Here is a 21,790-nt window from a genome sequence, read left to right as displayed (position 1 = left end):
CGAATTTTGTCAAATGATTTTTCTTCATCTTTTATGCTGAACATATAATTGTTCTCTCTCTTTTTTTTTTTTTTTGTTAATGTGGTAAATTACACTGATTGATTTTTGAATGTTTTATTTACCTTGCATTCCTGGCCTAAGCACCATTTAGTCATGTTTTGTTTTTGTTTTTTGGGTTTTTTTAATTTCAGAATATGATTACCCAATATTTTGTTAAAGATATTTGTATCATGAGAAATATTTATAGTTTTCATGAAATGTCTTAGTACATTTTTAAATTTAATTTTAAAAATTGCAGTAAAATGTACAACATAAAATTCACCATCCTAACCAATTTTTAAGTATGCAGTTCGGTAGTGTTAAATACATTCACATTGTTATACAACAGAACTCTTTTCATTTTTTGAAGCTAAAACTCAATTCACATTAAACAACTCCTTGTTTCCCTTCCCACCAGTCCCTGGTAACCACTGTTCTACTTTCTATAGCTGTGAATTTTACTACTCTAGGTACCTCATTTAAGTGGAAATGATGCATGGGTTTTTTTTAAGTGACCAAGTACACATGACATTAAATTGACCATTAGTGGCATTTAGTATACTCACGACATTATATAGCCATTGTCACATTCGAGTTCCAGAGCATTTTCATAATCCCAAAGGGAGCTCCAACTGTGAAGCAGTCAGTCTCCATATTTCTGCTCCCTCCAACCACTGGCAACAACTAATCTGTTTTCTGTCTGTATGGATTTTCTGACTCTGGTTATTTTATATAACTGGGATGTTACAACATGTGGCCTATTGTGTCCAGCTTCTAAGTAATATTCCATTATATGAATATGCCACATTTTGTTTATCCTTTCATTCATTGATGGACATTTGGGTTGTTTCAACTTTTGGCTATTACAGCTAGTACTGTTACAAATATTTGAATGCAAGTTTTGTTTGAATACCTCTTTCAGTTATTTTGAATATATACTCAGGAGTGGAATTACAGGGTCTTATGGTAATTCCATGTTGAACTTTTTGAGGAAATGCCAAACTGTTTTCTATAGCAGCTGAACCATTTTACATTCCCAGTATATGACCATTCCAGTTTCTCCACGTTCTTGTCAATACTTGTTATTTTCCATTTTTTGAATTGGAAAATTAGTGAATTGGAAAATTCACTAAGTCATCTTAGTGGGTATGAAGTGGTATCTTACTTTGGTTTTAATTTTCATTTCCCAAGTGGCTAATGATGTTGAACATCTTTTCATGTGCTTTTTGGCCATCTGTATGTATCTTCTTTGGAGAAATATCTGTTCAAATCTTTTGCCCATTTTTAAAAATTATCTTTTGTCTTTTGGTTGTAATAATAGGTTTTTTTTAGACATTCTGGATAGTAGATCCGTATCAGGTATATGATTTATAAATTATCTCTCCCATTTTGTGAGTTATCTTTTCACTTTATCAGTGATATTCTTTGAAGTAGAAAGGTTTTCACTTTAATGAAATCTAAATTCTCTACTTTATCTTTTGTTGATAGTGCTTTTGGTGTTGTATCTAAGAAACCAGTACTAAATCAAAGATTGTGAAGATTTACTCTCATGTTTTCTTATATAGGTTTCATGGTTTTAGATCTTCTATTTAGGTCTCTGATCCATTTTGGTTAATTTTTGTATATCGTTAGAGGCAGGGTTCCAACTTTATTCTTTTGCATGTGGAAATCCATTTGCCCCACCACCATTTTTAGAGAGACTGTGCTTTTCCCATTTAATGGCCTTGGCATCCTTGTCAAAAATTGATTGACCAGAGGTGTATAGGCTTATCTCTGGACTCTCAGTTTCTCTTGATCTATATGTCTGTCCCTCTACTAATAATACGCTAAGTTGATTATTGTAGCTCTGTGGTAAGCATTGAAATCAAGAAGTACAAGTTCTCCAATTTTGTTTTTCCTTTTCAAGATTGTTTTGGCTATTCAGAGACTTTTGCAATTCTATATAAATTTTAGGATCAGCTTTTCCATTTCTGTAAAAAAGGCAGTTGAGGTTTTGATAAGATTGCATTAACAACATTAAGTCTTCCAGTTCGTGAATATAGAACGTCTTTCAATATTTAGGCCTTCTTTAATTTCTTTTAGTAGCATTTTATAGTTTTTGGTATACAAGTTTTTCACATCCTTGGTTAAATTTATGGCTAAATATTTTATTCTTTTTGATGTTCTTGTAAATGGAATTGTTTTCTTAATATCCTTTCATAAATACACATTGCAGGTGTATAGAAGCATAAGTGATTGCTGGGTGTTGATACTTGGAGATTTTCCAAGAAACTTTTTTAAAAATTGGTTTCCAATTTAATTCTCTTGTGGTCAGAGACTATACTTTATATGATTTTGGCCTTTTTATATTTATTAAAAATAGTTTTATTGTTCTAGGATATGATTAATTTTGGAATATGTTTCATGTGCTCTTGAAAATAATGTATGTTCAGTCATTGTTATGTATGGTGGTCTATTAATGCCAGTTAGGTCAAATTGAGTGATAGTTTTTTCAAGTTTTCAATATTTATACTGATTTTCTTTTTCTTTATATTAGTATATGTTCTACCTATTATTGAAAAAGGAGTGCTGCAGTCTCCAGCTATACATGTAGATTTGTTTGTTTCTCCTTTCATTTCTGTAAGTTTTTGCTTCACATATATTGAACTTGTGATATTAGGTTAATATACCTCTATGATTATTATATTTTCTTGATGCATTGACCATTTTATCATTATAAACCCCTCTTTCTCTCTGTTAATATTACTTATCCTATGGTTTTCTTTTTGTGATTTTGATATAGCTACTGCAGTTTTCTTTTGATTAATGTTCACGTGGATACTTTTATTTTTTTTCTTTAAGCATTCCATCTTGAAATAACAAGACGTAGTTTACAGAGTTTCCATTTAGCTTTCATTCATCTTCCCCTAGTATCAGAATGTTTTTGTAACTATGGTGTGTTTATCAAAACTAAGAAATTAACACTGGTATAGTACTGTTAACTAACCTACCAACTTTGGATTTTCCCAGTTTTTCTACTCTTAACCGTTTTCTGTTCCAGAATTCCAATTCAGTATGCTACATTGAATTTAGTTGTTATGTTTCTTTAATCTCTTCTAATCTGTGACTTTTCTTGTTTTTCATGACCTTGACACTTTTGCTCTGTTACCCAGGCTAGAGTGCTGTGGTGTCAGCCTAGCTCACAGCAACCTCAAACTCCTGGGCTCAAGCAATCCTTCTGCCTCAGCCTCCCAAGTAGCTGGGACTACAGGCATGCACTATGTCTGGCCATTTTCTATGTATATTTTCAGTTGTCCAGCTAATTTCTTTCTAATTTTAGTAGAGACAGGGTCTTGCTCTTGCTCAGGCTGGTCTCAAACTCCTGAGTCAAACGATCCTCCCAGAGTGCTGGGATTATAGACGTGAGCCGCTGTGCCCGGCCGACTTTGACACTTTTGAAGAATACTGGTCAGTTGTTTTGCAGAATGCTCCTTAGTTTGGAATTTAATGTTTTCTTAGGATTAGACTGGGTTTTTGGGTTTTGGGGAAGAATTTCACAGAGGTGAAGTGCCCTTTCCATGGCACATTATACAGCATCAGTACATGATACCAGCATGACCTATTACTGTTGATTAACCCAACTTTTCTCTTAATACTTTTATGGCTGCCGTTTTTTACAATTAAATCTCTGATATATTTGTAATTTTGCCTAGTAAATAAACCTAATTTTGTTCTTTTTTTATATGACTTTTTAAGAATTCTAATATCACTTATTAAATTTTTCATCTTTTTCCCTTGAGTTGAGATGTAATCTTTTTATATTAATATATACAATTTCTATATGCAGTTGGATCTTCTGTGTTTTTGTTTTGTTACTCTATCAATTTGTGTGCCAAATATTAAACTATTTTAATTATATCCTAATATGTAGTAGATGTAGGTTTATTTGCCTCCTCCTCCCCACCCTCATTGTTCTTTTATAAGCACAATTTCCTTTTTTATTCTTTTATGACTTTTTTATTTTTTAATTTTCTTTCATCTCCTGAAGAGTTTTGATTATCTTTTTTTTCTTATTGTGGTAAATGTATATGTTTGTTGGGTTCTTTTTTCTGTTCTCAGTTTTATTATTGGATTAATTTCTTTTCGTTTTCACATATATTGGCTTGAAGTTGTTCAGGGGGTGTTTATTTTTTAATGTCTAGATTTAAATGATCAGTTTTGTTGTATTTTTTACTTTTTAGAACTCTGTTCTTTATTATTATTCTCTCTCTCTCTCTCTTTTTTTATAGGAGTTTAATTTGCTCTTCTATCCCTAACTTCTTACGATAGATATGTAGCTCAATGACATTCACTTCCTTTTCTCTTTTCTTATTTATTTATTTATTTATTTATTTATTTATTTATTTATTTATTTATTTATTTATTTATTGTTTTTAAAGTCAGGGCCTTGCTCTGTCTCCCAGGCTGGAGTGCAATGGTGCAGTCATAGCTCACTATAACCTCAAACTTCTGGGTGCAGGCAATCTTCTTGCCTTAGCCTCCCAAGTAGCTGGGACTAAAGATGCATGCTACCATGCCTGGCTGATTTTTAAAACATATTTTATAAAGATAAGGTCTCACTATGTTGCCCAGGCTAGTTTCAAACTCCTGGCCTCAGGTGATCCTCCTGCCTGGGCCTCCCCAAGCACTGGTATTACAGGTGTGAGCCACCATGCCTAGCCTCTCCTATTTCCTTTTTTGATGGACATTTGTAAAACTATTTATTTCCTTCTAAATGTTGTCTTATTCTATATATTTTAATACATAATATTTTACTACTATTCATTTAATATTTTAATTTAATTTTCATTTTTTTGAATTATGTTTTATTTAAATGCTGATTTCTTAACTTATAAACAAATTAGGGATTTTCAGTTTACATTTTTGATAGCTAACTTAATTGAATTGTGAACAGATAACTTGCTTTACTAGCCTAGCATATCATCAATTTTTAAATATGTTCATGTGTGTTGAAAAAAATATATATTTGTGCTTGTTGAGTGTATTGTTCTTATTATATCCATTAGGTGAACTTGATTAATTATGTTCAAATCTTCTATATCCTTAGTGATTTTTTTATTAGCTCATGAGTTTCTGAGAAAGATATTTTAGAATTTTCCAATGTGATATCAGATTTATGTATTTCTCTTCTTGGCTTTGTCAATTTTGCCTTATGTATTAGACCCTGTGGTTATTAGTTTTACTAAATTATAGTTTTCATTTTTTTGGTTAAATGAGCCTCTAGTTACCCTGGAGATTTGCAATATGCATTGTTGACATAATCTAATATTAATTAGCATGTTTAGCTCTTCTAAACAGTATAAGAACTGTGTAGTACACATCAGCTACATTTTTCTCTTTTAAATGCCTTTATATTGTGTATTATAGTTCTATATATATATACATATGCATTTAAATTTTAACTCTGTAATAATCATTACTTTTTATAATGTTTTATTTTTAAAATAATTTTAAGCTTACATAAAAGTTGCAAAAATAGTACAGGGTGAGGGAATGGGGAATAGACTGCTAATGTTTACAAAGTTTCTTTTTGGCAGGTGGAAAATGTTCTACAATTAGATAATGGTGATAGTTACAGAGTGCTGTAAAATATACTAAAAGCCATTCAGTTGCATACTCTAAATGGGTGAACTTTATGGTATTGAAGTTATACTCAATAAAGCTTGTTTTTAAAAAAATAGTACAAGGATTCTCATACCCTTTACCTAGCTTTTTCTAATGTTAACATCCTGATAACTATGGTTCAATTATAAAAAGTTAACACTGGAATAGTAGCATTAATAACTACAGAGTTTATTTAGATTTCACTAGCTTTTTAAAAAACTATTATTTTTCTTTCTGTTCTAGTATCACATTTTGTATTCAGTATTTATGTTTCTTTAGTCTTGTCCCATTTGTAGTAGTTCCTTAGTTCCTTGCCTTCCCATGACTTGACACTTTTGAAGAGTACTGTTAAGAGGTTTTATAGCATTTCTTTCAATTTGTTTTTTTTCATAATTATATTGCTTTATGATATGTTATTTCATGGGGTGCATGATGTTGATGTGTTGATATGTCTTATCACAGGTGGATTTAACTTTGGTCACTTTGCTAATGTATAGTGTGCTAGGTTTCTCCTCTGAGAAGTTACTGTTTTTCTCTGTAATTAATGAATATCTTGGGGGGAGATCCATTAGAACTATTTAAATATACTGTTTATTCTGAAACTTTTACCTACTACTAGAAACATCTGTGGAAGGAATTTGACTGCAACAACTATTACAGTGATGTTCTAATGGTTACTTATGTTTCCTTTATTTGTTTTACATTTATTAATTGGAATTCCTCTTTAAGGATAAGCTGTCCCTTGTCCCTTTTGCCTTTTTTATTTATTTGTTATTTATTTTTATCAGTATCAGATTCATGGGGATTTATTCTAATCTCACAGAAATAAAAGTGAAATAGCAAGATGGTATATTTTTCTAAAAAAAGAACTTCTTATTTTGAGATAATTATAGAGTTACTTGCAATTGTTAAAAATAATACAGAGAGAACCGATGTACCTTTCACCCAATTTTCACCAATGGTAATGTTTAGATTAACTATAATATCACAACCAGGAAATTGACATTAATAGCATTCATCAATTGTGTATAGATTTTTCCAAATTTTACATGTCTTTTTGTGTATGTATTTGGTCTTATATCATATGTGGATTTGTGTGCCATCAACATACTCAAGATACAAAGCAATATTGTTACATGGATTACTCATGGTATCTTTTTATAGACCCAGATACTTTTTTTCCTATCCCTTTCCTTAATCCCTAGCAACCACTAATCTACTCTCCATCTCTATAATTTTGTCATTTTAGGAAAGCTATATAAATGAAATCATAAGTATATAACTTTTTGAGGCTGGCTTTTTTTTTTACTCTTTAATTCTCTTTAGATCCATCTAAGTTGTTACATGTATCAATAGTTTGTTCCTTTTTATTGCTGAGTGATATTCCATTATGTAGATATATCAGTTTATTTAACCATTTGCCTGTTGAAGGATATTGGGGTTATTTACAGTGTTTGGCTGTTACAAATGAGGCTGCTGTGTAGGTTTTTGTGTGAATATTAGATTTTAATTTCTTTGGGATATCATAAGCTCATGTTTAGTTTTGTAAGAAGCTACTAAACTTCTTTCCAGAATGGTTGTATCATTTTACATTCCCACCATTAATGTAAGAGAGATCTAGGTCTTATGCATTCTTGGTAACATTTGTTATAATTAATTTTTATTTTAGCCATTCTGGTAGGTGTTTAGTAATATCTTGGTTTTAATTTACATTTCTCTAATAGCCAGTGATGTTGGACATTGTTTCATGTGCTTATTTCCATCTGTATCTTTTTCAGTGAAATGTCTGTTCATCCTTTTTGCCCATTTCCTATTGGAATGTTTGTTTTTTATTGTTGAATTTTGAGAGTTCTTTATATGTTCTAGATAAAATCCTTTGTTGGACATGCAGTTTACAAATACTTTATTTTAGTTACTGGCTTGCCTTTTCATCCCCTTCACAGGGCCTTTCTTAGAGCAAAAATTTTTAATTTTAACTAGGTCCAATTTATCATTTTTTTCCTTTTTAAGCCCATGATCCGTTCTGAGTTCATTTTTGTATAATGTGCCAAATTTAGGCTGAGGTTTTTCTTTTTTATTATTATTTCCTATTGATATCCAGTTTCTCTAGCACCATTTTTTGGAATCTTCTTGCACTTTTGTCAAAAATTAATTGGGAATATATGTATGAGTCTCTTTCTGGGTTCTTTTGTTCTGTTCCTTTGACCTAACAAGAGCAATATAGTAAGCCTTAATACTAAGTAGAGTGACTTCTCCTATATTCATCTTTTTCAAAATTATTTTAGCTCTTCTAGTTCTGTATCTTTCCATAATAATTTTGGAATAAAATTGCTAATGTCTACACAAAACCCTGCTGATATACTAATAGGTATTACATTAAACTACAGATCAAATTTGGGAAAAATTGACATCTTTACTGTGTAGAGTCTTCTAATTCATAAATATGGTGTGTCTGTCCAATTATTTAGGTCTTTGTTTTCTTTGAGTAGCTTTTTGTAATTTTTAGGATATAGATCCTATACTGTTTCCTCACATTTATATCTAAATATTTAATTTTCTTTGGATCAAAGAAAACTTGCTGTTGATTCCTTGGGACTCTTTTATGTGGACAATCATGTCATTTTCAAATAGGGACAGTTTTATTACTCCTTTTCAATATGTATCCCTTTTATTTCTTTTTCTTGCCTTATGGTGCTGGCTAGGACTTCCAGTACTGTGTGAATAATAATAGTGAAAAAGGACATCCTTGCTATGTTCCTGATTTTAGGTGGAAAGCATTCAGTCTGTCACCATTAAGTATAATGTTAGCCACAGATATTTTGTAGATACTCTTTATCAGGTTTAGGAAGTTCCTCTCTATTCCCAGTTTTATAAGACTTTTTATTATGATTACTTGCTGGATTTTGTCAAATGTTTTTTCTTTGTCAATTCATATGATCACATGAGTTTTCTTTCTTTAGTCTATTGATACAGTAGATTACATGGATTGATTTTGGAATGTTCAACCAGCCTTGAATACCTGTAATAAATTTCATTTGTTATAATTGTTTTTATATCTTGCAAGATTTGGTTTGCTATTATTTTGTTGAGAATTTTAATATCAAAGTTATGAGAGGTATTGGTCTGTAGTTTTCTCTTTTGTTTTGTCTTAGCCTCCTAAAATGAGTCAGGAAGTGTTCCCTTCTCCTCTGTTTTTTAGAAGAAATTGTGAAAAATTGGTGCTAATTCTTTTTTAAATGTTTGTTAGAATTATCCAGTGAAACCATCTAGGCCTGGATATTTCTTTTGAAAAACTCTTTAATTAAAAATTCAATTTCTCTAATGGTTATAAGATTATTAAGATTATCTATTTCATCTTGGTTCAGCTTTCAAAGTTTGTGGTTTTCAAGAATTGATCCATGTCTTCTAAGTTGTTGAATTTACGAGCATAAAATTGTTAATAGTTGTCATTTATTATCCTTTTAATAACTGCAAGATCTGTGGTACTTCATTTCTGACATTAGTGATTTGTTTCTTCTTGCTGTTTTTATCTTTGTTAGGCTTGCTAGGTTAATTTTATTGACATTTTTCAAAGAACCAGCTTTTGTTTCATTGACTTTTCTCTATTTTTTTTGTTCTCTAACTCACTGGTATTTTTGGTCTTGTCTTAATACTTCCTTCCTTCTCATTGCTTTGGACTTCTTTTGCTCTTCTTTTTCTAGTTTCTTAAGGTAGGAACTTAGAGACATTCCTCTTATAATGTAAGCATTTAGTGCTGTAAACTTTTTTCTCAGCACTGCTTTCACTGTACCTCACATATTTTAATTTGTTGTATTTTCATTTTCATTAATTTATTTTTTAAAAAAATTTATTTTCATTTAATTCTTTTTTTTTTTTTTAATTTCCTTTGAGACTTCCTTACTCTGCTGGAACTCCAACTCCCCATTCCAGTCCATTTTCCTTGGGTGGATGCCCTCTTCTTCCTGGTTTTATTTCAGCACGCCAGTTCAGGCTACACTCTGCCTGAATGCCCTTCTCACTCCTCTCTGGTTTTGGCTCTTCACATTAGGCTATCCTCACTACTTGGAAGTTCTCTTTGCTCTGTTTAGGCTTTGATGTCCCACACCAGGCCATCCCTTTGTGATTATGTCCTCCTTACCCTTCACTGGCTCTGTCTCCACCTGTTGGTTCACTCCCTTGTGTGGGTGCCCTCCTCACTCACCTCAGGCCATGTCATCCCACACCAGACTGCCCCTTCTTGAGGATAACCCTGCTCTCTCTGCCTGGGCTCTGACATCATATGCAGGACACGGCCCCTTGAGTATATGTCCTCATTTTTGTTGGGCTCTGATACCCTTCTTTTATATATATATATATATATATATATATATATATATATATATATATATATATATATATAAAACCCCTTATATGGATTCACTTTTCACTCTTTTTTGGCTAATCTTCACTAACACCCACTACCAACCCCTGCATAGATCTCCTCCCCACCATACTTGGGCTCTGAATCTCCATACTGGGTCACCTCAGTACTCCTGAAAGGACATCCATCCACCTCACCCTGCTTAGACTCTGACATATCATGCTAACCTACTTCTCTACATGGCTACTCTTCACACCTTGCCTAGGTTCTGACACTGGAACTGGTATTGGACTACCCACTGTGTGGATGCCCTTCCTTAACCTGCTTGACATTCTACTCCAGACAACTTTTCTGGGCAGATGCTGTCTATCTGACTAAGATTCTGCCTCTGCCCATCGTCATTGTTTTAGAACTTAATTGTTCAGGAAGAAAAAGGAAATGAAACATTACCTTTCATGTTAGAAGAGAAAAAAGTATTCTCTTTGAGTAAAGGACATTTAAATGTATTTCCTTGTTAATGAATAAACACATTGTTTTATATTTATATAATTGGCTTTCCAAATCATATCATATAAAATAAAACAGAAACTCTGCTTGTTTTCTGCCTACCTTGCCTGGTACATCACTTTTTTAATTAATGACTTTTGAGTAAATAGAGAATAATGAAAAAGTATTGATAGAGAATGGGTAGGAGGCTGAAGTTTTAAAAGTTATCTTAATGTATATTTTTTCAGCAAATATTAACTATGAAGTATGAACTATGTTTTAGTTATGTTAAAGATCAAACCAAATGGGGAAAAGTGTCAGAAAATTTAGAAAAACTTATGTATTCCTATGACATATTTAAGAATAGCATACTTAAAGAGTTTCAACTATTACATAGATCCCCTGGTATTGTTTTGGGTGAGAAGTCACTGAGGGTGCTTAGCACCCAACACTGGCCATTGAGGGGCATATTTTCAGAAGGATATAATATGCATAGCTCTCAGGACAACATATTTAAAAAATAGTATGTTTTTTAATTACAGAGTGACATGCAATATAAAGGCAAAGTGTTAACTATAGCTTTTTTCTTCTTTTTCTTTTTTTTAAGTGGTGCCTTTGAGGTTTAAAGCATTCGTATAAGAACATGGCCTTTTTTTAAAAAATAAAAATAAAAAACAGGGTCTTGACTTTAGCAGGATTTGGTGGGAAAACTATATCTGTCCAAATTCTAAGAGTGGCTTACCTCTATCTTGGAGGTATTCATTGAAGTCCTATCTATGAGGTTCTCTTTAGTCAGTGTCTTTATTGGTGCTGTGTGTGAAAGAATAAAAAAGATGCCTATATAAATGTGAATAAAAATGAAAATAAATGTAAATAAAAGACATAAATAAAATTGAGAATTGGCATTATAGAATGGAAAAATGAATTCATTCAAATGGGGTAAAGGACAATAGTGACAAGTACAGGATATTATATGCCTAAGGATAACAACAAATTAGAAATTTATGTTAAAGAAACATTGGTTTCTCTAGGCTCAGTAGATTAACAAAAAAAATCCTGGTTAATAGTAAAATTTAACCTGAATGTGAGCCAACAATATTGTGTTATTTGGCAAGAAAACAAACAGAAAATGCCTGGTATAAGTTTTTAATAATTTATGGATGGCTTCTTAATAATCTGTAAATACTCAGGGAACTTTTTCACTTGTGTTAACTACACTAATAAAAGAATAGAATTCAAATGTGAATCAAAATTTACAAGCTAATGGAGGATAGATACTACAAAGATAAATTAGGGGTATTGCAAATTAGTTAGCCTGTGGAAGAGAGTGCTAGGGGATGAATTCATGTATGAGTTTCAGGCAAATGAAGGGGTTTCCTGAGGTGTCTAGCATTGATTTACATTTGTAGAAGGATAAGTGGAATATTGATTGATCTTTCTTGGAGGTATTTAGGATAGAAAGAATTCTTTTTGTTCAAGAATGTGGAATTAAGTGACCTCAGAAAGTCTTCTACAGTAGAATTAATGAATTGTTTGCATAAGTGGAAAAAGCAGTATAATTTATGGGGACTTGAAAAATGAATGGCTTTGCAAAATATTGTAGTTTATACTGAAATATGGTGATAGTTCTGTAAATATACATTTGCATTTTGTTACAAAGACTTTTTAAGATGGGGAGGGATACCACAGACTAATGCATAGACTGGACTGGACTATACTATAGACTTGGTCTTTAAAGAAAAAGAGTTTCAAAGTTCTAAAATAAGTAGGCCACTGTTACAATTTTTGATGTATATTAGCTATGTTCTATGAAGCTTTAAAAAAACCACACTCCACTATTTCATGTCCTATGCCCATACTGTCAAATAATGCATGGTTCCCTAGTGAATACTTGTGTACTAACTCATTTAAGGATGTGGGATTTTTTTTAGACTCAGATACTTAGATTTTTCCCAGAGGACAGTTTGCTATTTCTACTTGACATTTCTCAGAAGAAAAATAGAAAATGTAGCACCATTAATTTCCCATTGTAATTTGAGTAGATCATTATTATTTTATATTTATTCTGGTCTTTTTTTTTTAACTGATAGTAACTTTTTTGTCATAATTAAATGTACATTGCAGTACAATAGGAAAGTTAGACTTTAATTTTTCAGTTACTCACTTTTGCTTTTGCTTTTTCTTTTTGTCTTCCTATTAGAAGCCTTTATGGATTTTGTTTTGGAGGGGATAATATACAATAGTCTTCATAATGGATTACATAGAAAATTTCAAGAAAAGATAAAGAAACTTGTTTTATGTAGAAAGGAATTCTCTGAACTGTAGTGGAATGTGACACTATAGAACAGTGGGTCAAAATTCATTTTCAGATAGTCTATTCTGAGGTCTATAATTCAGAGAATAGTTTTTGAGTAACTAGTGTGCATTCAATAAATTTTCTTCCAGCTCTGATCAGACCTCCTAAAATAAGTTAGTTTTTCTATAGCAATTATTTTTCTCTTTTGCATGGCATCTGGAAACATGTACGGTGCCATGCAAATGTGGATAATTTCCCCTGACCTTGCTAGATTTACTAAGAATTATGGTTGAGTCAAATTTTGGTTAAGAAAATTTGAAACGCCACAACTGTAGGTACATGTGATATACAAGCCTGTGCTATAGTTATTCACAGGCAGTTTTCATGGATTTTTGCCCATTTGCTTGTATATGCTGATTATTCTCTTTCATAGTTTATTTCTTATATGACTGTTATAGTGAATTCGCTGTTCTTAGATTTGTAATAAATAGAATAAAGGAAGAATTATTGAGCTAAGGGAACTGTTAGAAAGCAGAAGTTACCAGACATTCTAATAAGACTACTTATTTAGGTTGGTGCCTCAAAATTGGAACTGTCCTACTGAATTAAGAAAGAATTGAGTATTCGCAGGTTAGTACTTTATAACTAAAAGTGTTTACTCTCATCATATTAATTTTCAGGTTTTGACTGAAAAACAATTATTGATCATTTGGTATGTGATGGTCTGCTTTTTCAGAGCATTTGTGGAAAAGATAATTTTTGTCATACTGAATTTTTTTCTGATAGTTTTAAAATAATTGATTAATCCAAGACATAACAGATAGCTGCATATGCTTGAGGGATATTTTGTTAGCTGTTGTAAAGGCTGAAAAAGTCCATCTTTATTCACTCTGTAGTATACTTTCTTTCTAATTTTAATTTACTTTTAATTTTACAAATGTCAAAACTATTAAAAAATTTAAAATAAAATAGTAGCAGATGAAGTAAAGTCCCTCTTTGATGTTCTATCCTCTCCCTTGCCCTTTTCCCCATATGTATACTGCTTAATGTTTGGGAGGGATTTCTTTTTAACTTTATTTTGAAGTAATTTAAAATTTACAGAAAAGTTACAAAGATGAAAGTTACATATACCCTTAACCTATCTTTCCATACATTTTGCATTACAGTAGTACAATTATCAGAACTAAGAAATTAACATTGGTGCAACAATAATAACTAAACTGCAGATGGTACTCATTTTTCACCGATGTCATTTTACTGACTCTGTTTCTGATTCAGTATTCAATTCAGGATCTCACATTGTATTTAGTTGTCATGGCTCCTTGGCCTTCTCCAGTGTTATAGTTCTGTAGTCTTTTATAATCTTGACACTTGTAAAGAGTAATAGTCATATATTTTGTACAATGTCCCTCAATATGGATTTATCTGATGTTTTCTCTTGATTGGTTTCAAATTACCCATTTTTGGCAAGAATATGGCAATTACAATGTGCCTTTTCAATATGTCATATCAGGGGCTACCTGAAATCAATGTCTTTTTACTGATGACATTAACCTTGATTACCTGATTAAGGTAGTGTCTCCCAGGTTTCTATCCTGTGAAGTTATTTTCCCCCCTTTATAATTAATAAATATCATTATTTTATGAGTTGTAATCTAATATCGTTATTTATTTTGTTGCTAAAATTATTCCAGGTTTGGAAACTGAGAAGAAATGTTAGGAAAATAAGAGCAAAAACAAATAAGTATGCAAGTAATTAGGAATGTGTAAATAATTATGTAGGTTAGTCTAACTGTAAAGAATATTGCTCCCAAGCCTATAATTTTCTTTAAAAAAGTGGAACCAACTGCAAGCCTAAGACATTTCTTGAAACAATCAGAGAGCTAAGGTCAAGGGCAACCACCTAACCCAAAATCTGGGGAGACTTGTGCTGTCAGGGAAAGACAGGTGTGAGTACCAGCTGACCTAGAGCAGGCACAGCTGGCAATGGGTAAGAAGATTTCAGGTTTATAGAGGCAAATTGTGGTCAGAAAGGAGTGGGAAGTTCCTGGAGCAGCAAATATAGGGGAGCTTGAACTCTTCTTGCAGGCTTTTTTTCCATAGGCTCTGCTTGCTGAGAGCCCTGATAAAGAAACATCAGTCTTGGTACAGGCCTGGGGGAAGGGAACAGCAGTTGCCCTGGGAAGGAAACAAAATATTTCCTGGATCCTTTTCTTCTTAAGTTCAGTAAGTGAGCAACATCTATTATCCTTTGGCCACTTGGTACATTTTGTAGAAGTTTTTGAGAAATACTCTGAGGTATTAAACAAATGCTGACAATGGTGATTTCTTACTTTATGGATGGGCTGTTGCTCTTCTTGTACTAATTAACAAACTGATAGTGGACATACCCTCCTCTCCAGAGTTTTAACCTTTTTATCCTAGTAGTCAAATGGCTCCCTTTCCTGTGTTTAGACTTTCATTTTGTTAACTAACTTCTTGCTAGACAGTAGTCCCCTCTTACTTGTGGGGGATACATTCCAAAGCCCCCAGTGTGTACCTGAAACTCTAATAAGCAAAATAAGGGTTTCTTGAACACATGCACTGTGATATCATGACAGTGGATCCAATAACCCAGACAGCTACTATGTGACTCACCAGTGGGGAGTATACACCGCATGGATACGCTGAACAAAGGGATGATTCACGTCCTTGGCAGGACAGAGCGGGCTGACAGGAAATTTTATCATGCTACCAAAAACGGCACACAATTTAAAACTTATGAACAGTTTATTTTTGCAATTTGCTACCTAATAATTCTTTTGGACAACTGTTGACTGTATGTAACTGAAACCACAGAAAGAGAAACGGTAGATAAGGGTTTAAATGTGTACTTTAAGTGAGGTAAAGAATTAGGTCTTTTTATATTACTCTGTAGTCTTAGAATGCTGAGATGGAAAATATAAATCATGATACCGATTATTTTCTTGTACATATACCTCATTTGAAGTATTATTGAACATAAACAGGAAGACAGATTTCATAGTGGATATCAAATCTGGAGTTTGCTTTATTGGCAGGTCTTCTGCATTTTAAAGTCTGTATTAATATACTTGTTTATATTAACTATGCTAATGGACCACAAAGAAGCCATGCATATCTTTAGTTGGGACTATAGAAAAAGTGTTGCCCTTTGTTCTTAATGCAGCTTGTTAATTTTATGGCTTTCCAGAGCATAATATTGTAATTGCTATAGGGCAGTCTAATCATAGCGGTGTAACAGAATTTTTTTTTAAAGCCCTGTTTAATAATGTAGCAACAAATATTTCAAACATACCCAGAAACCAAATTTAGAAAAGAATGATTTTATCTAGATAGAACACTTTAAGTTTTGCAAAAAGTATATCACAGAGTTTGGCATTGTAGAATATACCTATACAAGCATTTTTGCCCTCACTGATGAGGTTTTCATGCATCTCCTTGAGGTCCATCAAAGTCAGTGAATAAATGTTGGAGTATAGCTATATGTTATGCCTTGTCTGTGCTCTAGAGATAATCTCTGCATTTAGATTAATGTTAAGGTAAATTTGGTAATGTTCTTTTTTGTTACTGTTTTTTACGACTCTAGAGCATTGCTTGGTGAAGAAACAAATCTTTGGGGCATTCTGCATGTTTATAGGGCATTTATGAATGGAATTGAAACTCCAGAGAGCCATTTTTTAGATCCCTTTTGGATAACCTATACTGAGTAAAGTTATTATAATTATTTTTTTCTACAGTAGGTATTCAGTAAATATTTTTTAATAAATAAGTGTTCCCTTGTCTATGTATAGATTTTCCTCTTAAGTCATGTTTCAAGATTTTATCATTCTGAACAGGGAGAGATTTTGCTACAAATTTTCTCACCTTGACAGTGTTTATTCTTTTCTGATGATACAGATTGAGCATCCCTAGTCCAAAAATCCAAAATCTGACACGCTTCAAAGTTTGAATTTTTTAGTGTCGTCATGGTGCCACAAGTGGAAATTTCACATCTCACCTCATGTGATGAGTCACAGTCAAAACACAGATGTATAACATATGCTTTATTCAGTGTCCTCAAAGAAAACACCTTCCCCAGCCCCCTTCAGCTATGATATATCTTTTACAAGAATACCCAGTTTGCCCCAACCACACATCCACAAAGGGTAATAAAATGGCACTTGCAGGCTGAATGTATCAACAGCAGGTTCCTCATGGCATTACTCACTGTGCTTGTTTTTCTTTGTTATGTGATGTGAAGATATTGTTGAAAACATAAAAAAGGCACACATGATTACCTCATAGGGTAATAATGTAAATATTCCAAAATCTGAAAAAATTCAAAATCTGAAACACTTCTGGTCCCAAACATTTTGGATAAGGGATACTTAACCTGTGTATAGCATCATTTATTTCATCTGTTTTATGCAAAATCCTGCAGATTCATTGCGTTGTTTCACATTTATGTATTGTTATGCCAAATTTTGCATCTTTATACTTCTTTATATTTCTCTCATCTACTTCTTCCTCTGTTATGCTGTGGGCATAGCTTTTTGCCTAAATTACAGTGTTGTATGCCTTTTTATTCTCTGACCAAATGTTTGGTGACTTTTTTCTTATATTTTTTTGCAAATGCACTTCCTATTTATAAAGGGTAATATACAATATCAGGGTATTTATAATATTGTGAAGGTAATTCTAGAACCTCAGCCAGAAAGGATTTTTAGAATTGTCTAGTTTAGCCTTTTTCCTTTATGAATGAGAGTAATGATGCCTGGAGAGATAAGCAGACTTTGTCAAAATTACTATGAAAGATGTTAGTGCAAGTATGCTTGAAAGTAATGACAAGAAAAAGGAAGACATTGTAAAGAGGTGAGAACAAGGGAGGCAGGATAACCTGATAACAGAGTATAAATCTTCATATTTGTATATTTGTTTAGTCATCTGGATTCCTTGTAAATTTATCAGTCTTAGAGGTTACCCTTTTCAAAAGAAGAGTCCCATTCATAGGCCTAGTGGTATGCCAAACATAAATAATATAAATCAAGGAAATGACTTGAATGTCATGATAAGCAAGAAGAAAAAAACCTGTTTATTGAGCACTACTGTGTGCTATGTGCTTTCACACAAATTATTTCAAAGACAAGATGCAATCAACTCTTGAACATTCAAGATTCTTATTTTCATTTGGTTATCTCATTGATTTCAGTGTCTCTGTCAGAGGGCAGGCAAGAAAGGAAAGCCCATGGAATTCAAGTTATGCAGAAGTTGCTCTGGTAGAATAGGGATGGCTGAGGGGGGTGGGATAAGTAAATGTAGTAACTTAAAGAAAAGATCTAAATTCCCTGTGGATTTCACCTACACCCATCTCGTGATCTTGTAGGATAAATGTGTTGTATCCTCTTTGGAGAAATAACCAATAGTAACAGAGAAATTCAAGGTTAATATTTCTGCACACAGAGTAAATTAAATTAAATTAGGGTTGTCCCAACATATACTTCATTGAATTGTAAATTTTAGTGTTGGTGTTACTGTTCAGTTCTGTTTTTATGATATTTTTTTCCTGTTTGCTTTTGTCAAAAATCATCCCTTTTTGGTGTGAGTTAGAATGCTTTTCAGAGTTAAACACTAATGATACAGTTTTTTTGTCAATGTTTCTAACTTAATAATTGTTTTTGGACTAAGAGTAAATGTAGTATAAACCTTCCTTTACACTAATGCCATCTTTTTATTTAAGTTCAATTATTTATATACTACTAAGGAATGCAGAGTATCAGTACCACAGAAAAAGTAAAATTGCCTATGTATATTCAGTAAAATATTTAAGACATATATTGTTAATTTCATTGACAGGATTTGATTAAAAGCATTAAAAAAGTCTAAATCAAAATCAATTGGTAATGTACCTATTTGGATAATGAAAAAATGAAACCTGTGTTTTAAAAATTGGAATATTTTTCTGTCCTGGATTATAATTTGGCTTCTGTATCCTTTGTAGGACTTTCCATATGTGAGATATTTCTGATGACTGAAAACATTTTTTTTTTTCTTTTTCTTAGTGACCGACTTGGAAATGAAAACATTTTAATGTAACAATTATATGCATATTTTATTATAAAAGTGAGGCAGATTACCTTATGAGAGATTAAATTTAAAAACAACAACAAAACAGTGTGTCCCTGAAGAATTTAGCATACCTTTGGAAGAAATCTAATTTTGCTAAACTGCAGCTGTCGGCACATATTTAATTTTATTCTAATAGGCATCTTGTTTTCATTTTTATATTTCTTTCAGAGTAAGCGAGGAAAAGGAAGTGACAGAGGAACGACTAAAAGCTGAGCAGGAATCATTTGAGAAGAAGATCAGGCAGTTGGAAGAACAGAATGAACTGATCATCAAAGAAAGGGAAGATATCCTTTTTGAAAGTCCTCTTTTTTAACGTGCAGAAAGTTTGACTATTTCATGAAGAAAATGTAAACTCCAAAGAAATAATTGTTCTAATTTATAACAGGGAATAAATCTGCATGTGCTGCCATTTCTAGGCAATCAGAAAGACACTTAACAGCATGTGATGTTGCTTCCTTTGTGCTTGATAAGGCCATCCAGCTGTTCTGCTGCTGCTGTTATGCTGTGAAGCACATATTTGTCAACTAAAAAGACAATAAGAAATTTGGGCATTAAAATGTAGCATTGGAACTTTGTTAAATTCTGTTCCACTTCTGTAATTGAGCCTGAAACCTCCTTGTATTTGGTATTCTTTCTGGTTAAAGCTTTGACGGACCAAAGGAATTCTACTCTGAAATCATAAGAATAAAAAAAAAATCCTTTCTGATATATAGATGTTGTAATTGATAAGTGTTTACGTTGCAGCATAAAACCACCAGACCATTCTCGTGGAGCAGAAAACTTGGGTTTAGAAATAGAGAGGGAGGGTGTGTGTGTGTGTGTGTGTGTGTGTGTGTGTGTGTGTGTGTATTGTGTTGTTTATAACAAAGTATAGTAAAAACAGATGTTTTAACTTAAAAGTTGTATGTGAGGGTGTATATGAGTTAAGATAAGCATATTTCTGAAGTTTCTGTTGAATGGGAAGAATTACTTTTCTTGGGGTGATTTATGCAATGGCATTGATATAAAAGAGATGTGACTGTCTCTAAAGTTAGGATGATGGATCTGTCAGCTAAACTAGCATGTGAGTGCTTGAAAGAACCATTGTCCTTATTGGCAGTATCATCATTAACTTGATCGTTAATAATTATTTCAAAGATCCCACAAGTGTCAAAATGTTCATATATTGATAATAACTATGCCTTTGTGAATACCAGAGAAATGGAGGAGTAAAGATAAACTAATTAGCTTGAAAAATACAGGACTATAACTGTAAAAAATGAGTCCTGAACTTTTGTTTTTCAAATAGTGGGAGCTCCTGATAGGAAATTAATCAGAATTCCCAGACTTGATTTGCTGAGTAGAACATTAATAAGGCTTTATTGGCCCCACTTTAGAGTACACAGAAGTACTCTAAAGGAATACTTTTTCAATTTTTTTGTCTATATCTCTAGCATTTGTTTGTTCATTTGTTTTATCTTTACTATGAGAACCTGGTCATCTCTAGTGTTTGGGTAATCATCTCCTGATTTCTCTTTTCTTTTTTTTTTAATTTCAGAATATTAAGGGGGTACAAATGTATTTGTTACATGCCTTGAGTCAGGACTATAAATGTGCGCATCACCCAGATAGTGTTCATTGTACCTGTTAGGTGGTACTGCTTCCCCCCACTTGATTACCAATGACTTTTACTTCCCTTTGTGCACTTGTGTGCCCATCAGTTCCAATTTATAAGAGAGTACATGTGGTGTTTGTTTTGCCATTCTTGAAATACTTTGCTTAGGACAATGGTCTCTAGTCCCTTCCAAATTGCTCCAAAACCCCTATGGAAAACAGTATGGAGATTTCTCAAAGAACTAAAAGTAGACCTACCATTTGATCTGGCAATCCCACTACTGGGTATTCACCCAAAGGAAAAGAAGTCATTTTATCCAAAAGACACCTGCACTCAAATGTTTATTGCAGCACAATTCACAATTGCAAAGATCTGGAATCAGCCCAAGTGCCCATCAGCTTATGAGTAGATTAACAAAATGTGATACAGGTATACCATGGAGTACTCCTCAGCCATAAACAAAGATAAATTAATGCCTTTTGGCTTTATCTTTTCTTTACACTATTTGACTTCATTGCCTTTGGTTGTCAACCCTCAGGCTAGACCATCTTTTGTGTTTTTCTTTCTGCTACTATTCTCTCTAGGTTTATAGGAATGCTGTTTAGTCAGAATTCACAACAATTTACTCTTTCATGCTCACGAGTAGTAGTGACTCAGGACCCTAGCACTTTCAAGAAGAGATAGGTTAGGATTCCTTTTATTTGTGACAAAAATTCAATTCATAAGGTCTGTTATTCCTCATATAACAAGAATTCTGGAGACAGGTGGCCTCTGGTATTGATTCAGTGGCTTAAAGTTTTCAGTCCTGGTATCTCTACAATTCTCTTACTTTTTTTTTTAACAATTTCCCTGATTCTAGGCATTACATTTGCAATAATGTAGGCAGAAGAAGGGAAGAGATCCTGGCAATTGTAACTCCTTTTCCCTCTTTTTAAAAACATGAAAACTTCCTGAGAGCAGCCCCTACATCCCACACAGTAGTGTTTTATATCAGTGGTCCCCAACCTTTTTGACACCAGGGACCGGTTTCATGGAAGATAGTTTTTCCACAGGCGGAGAATGTTGCCTCCTGAGCTCCATTTTAGATAATCATGTGTTGGATTCTCATGGGTAGTGTGCAACCTGGATCCCTTGCATGCTCAGTGTGCAGTTTGCGAGGGAATTCACGTTCTTATGAGAGTCTGACACCACCAGCTGATCTAAGGCAGGGGCAGCACTCCAGCTATGAATGGAGTGGTGGGGTGTA

General features: G+C 32.9%; 1 protein-coding gene across 2 annotated transcripts in view; it reads left to right on the top strand.

Moving 5' to 3' along the window:
* The window catches only part of KIAA1328 (KIAA1328 ortholog), a 261,285-nt gene that overhangs the window by 22,734 nt on the left and 216,761 nt on the right, over nt 1-21,790 (top strand). For both annotated transcript variants that reach the window (XM_012751793.3, XM_075993497.1), the window contains exon 5: nt 19,119-19,234. In XM_012751793.3, coding sequence (XP_012607247.3) covers nt 19,119-19,234 — 116 coding nt within the window. The remainder of the gene's footprint in view (nt 1-19,118; nt 19,235-21,790) is intronic.

The sequence above is a fragment of the Microcebus murinus genome, chromosome 17 (genome assembly GCF_040939455.1).
Source record: "Microcebus murinus isolate Inina chromosome 17, M.murinus_Inina_mat1.0, whole genome shotgun sequence".
Taxonomy (NCBI): domain Eukaryota; kingdom Metazoa; phylum Chordata; class Mammalia; order Primates; family Cheirogaleidae; genus Microcebus; species Microcebus murinus.
Note: the sequence above shows the minus strand (reverse complement) of the source record. Positions and strands in the feature narration are given on the sequence as shown.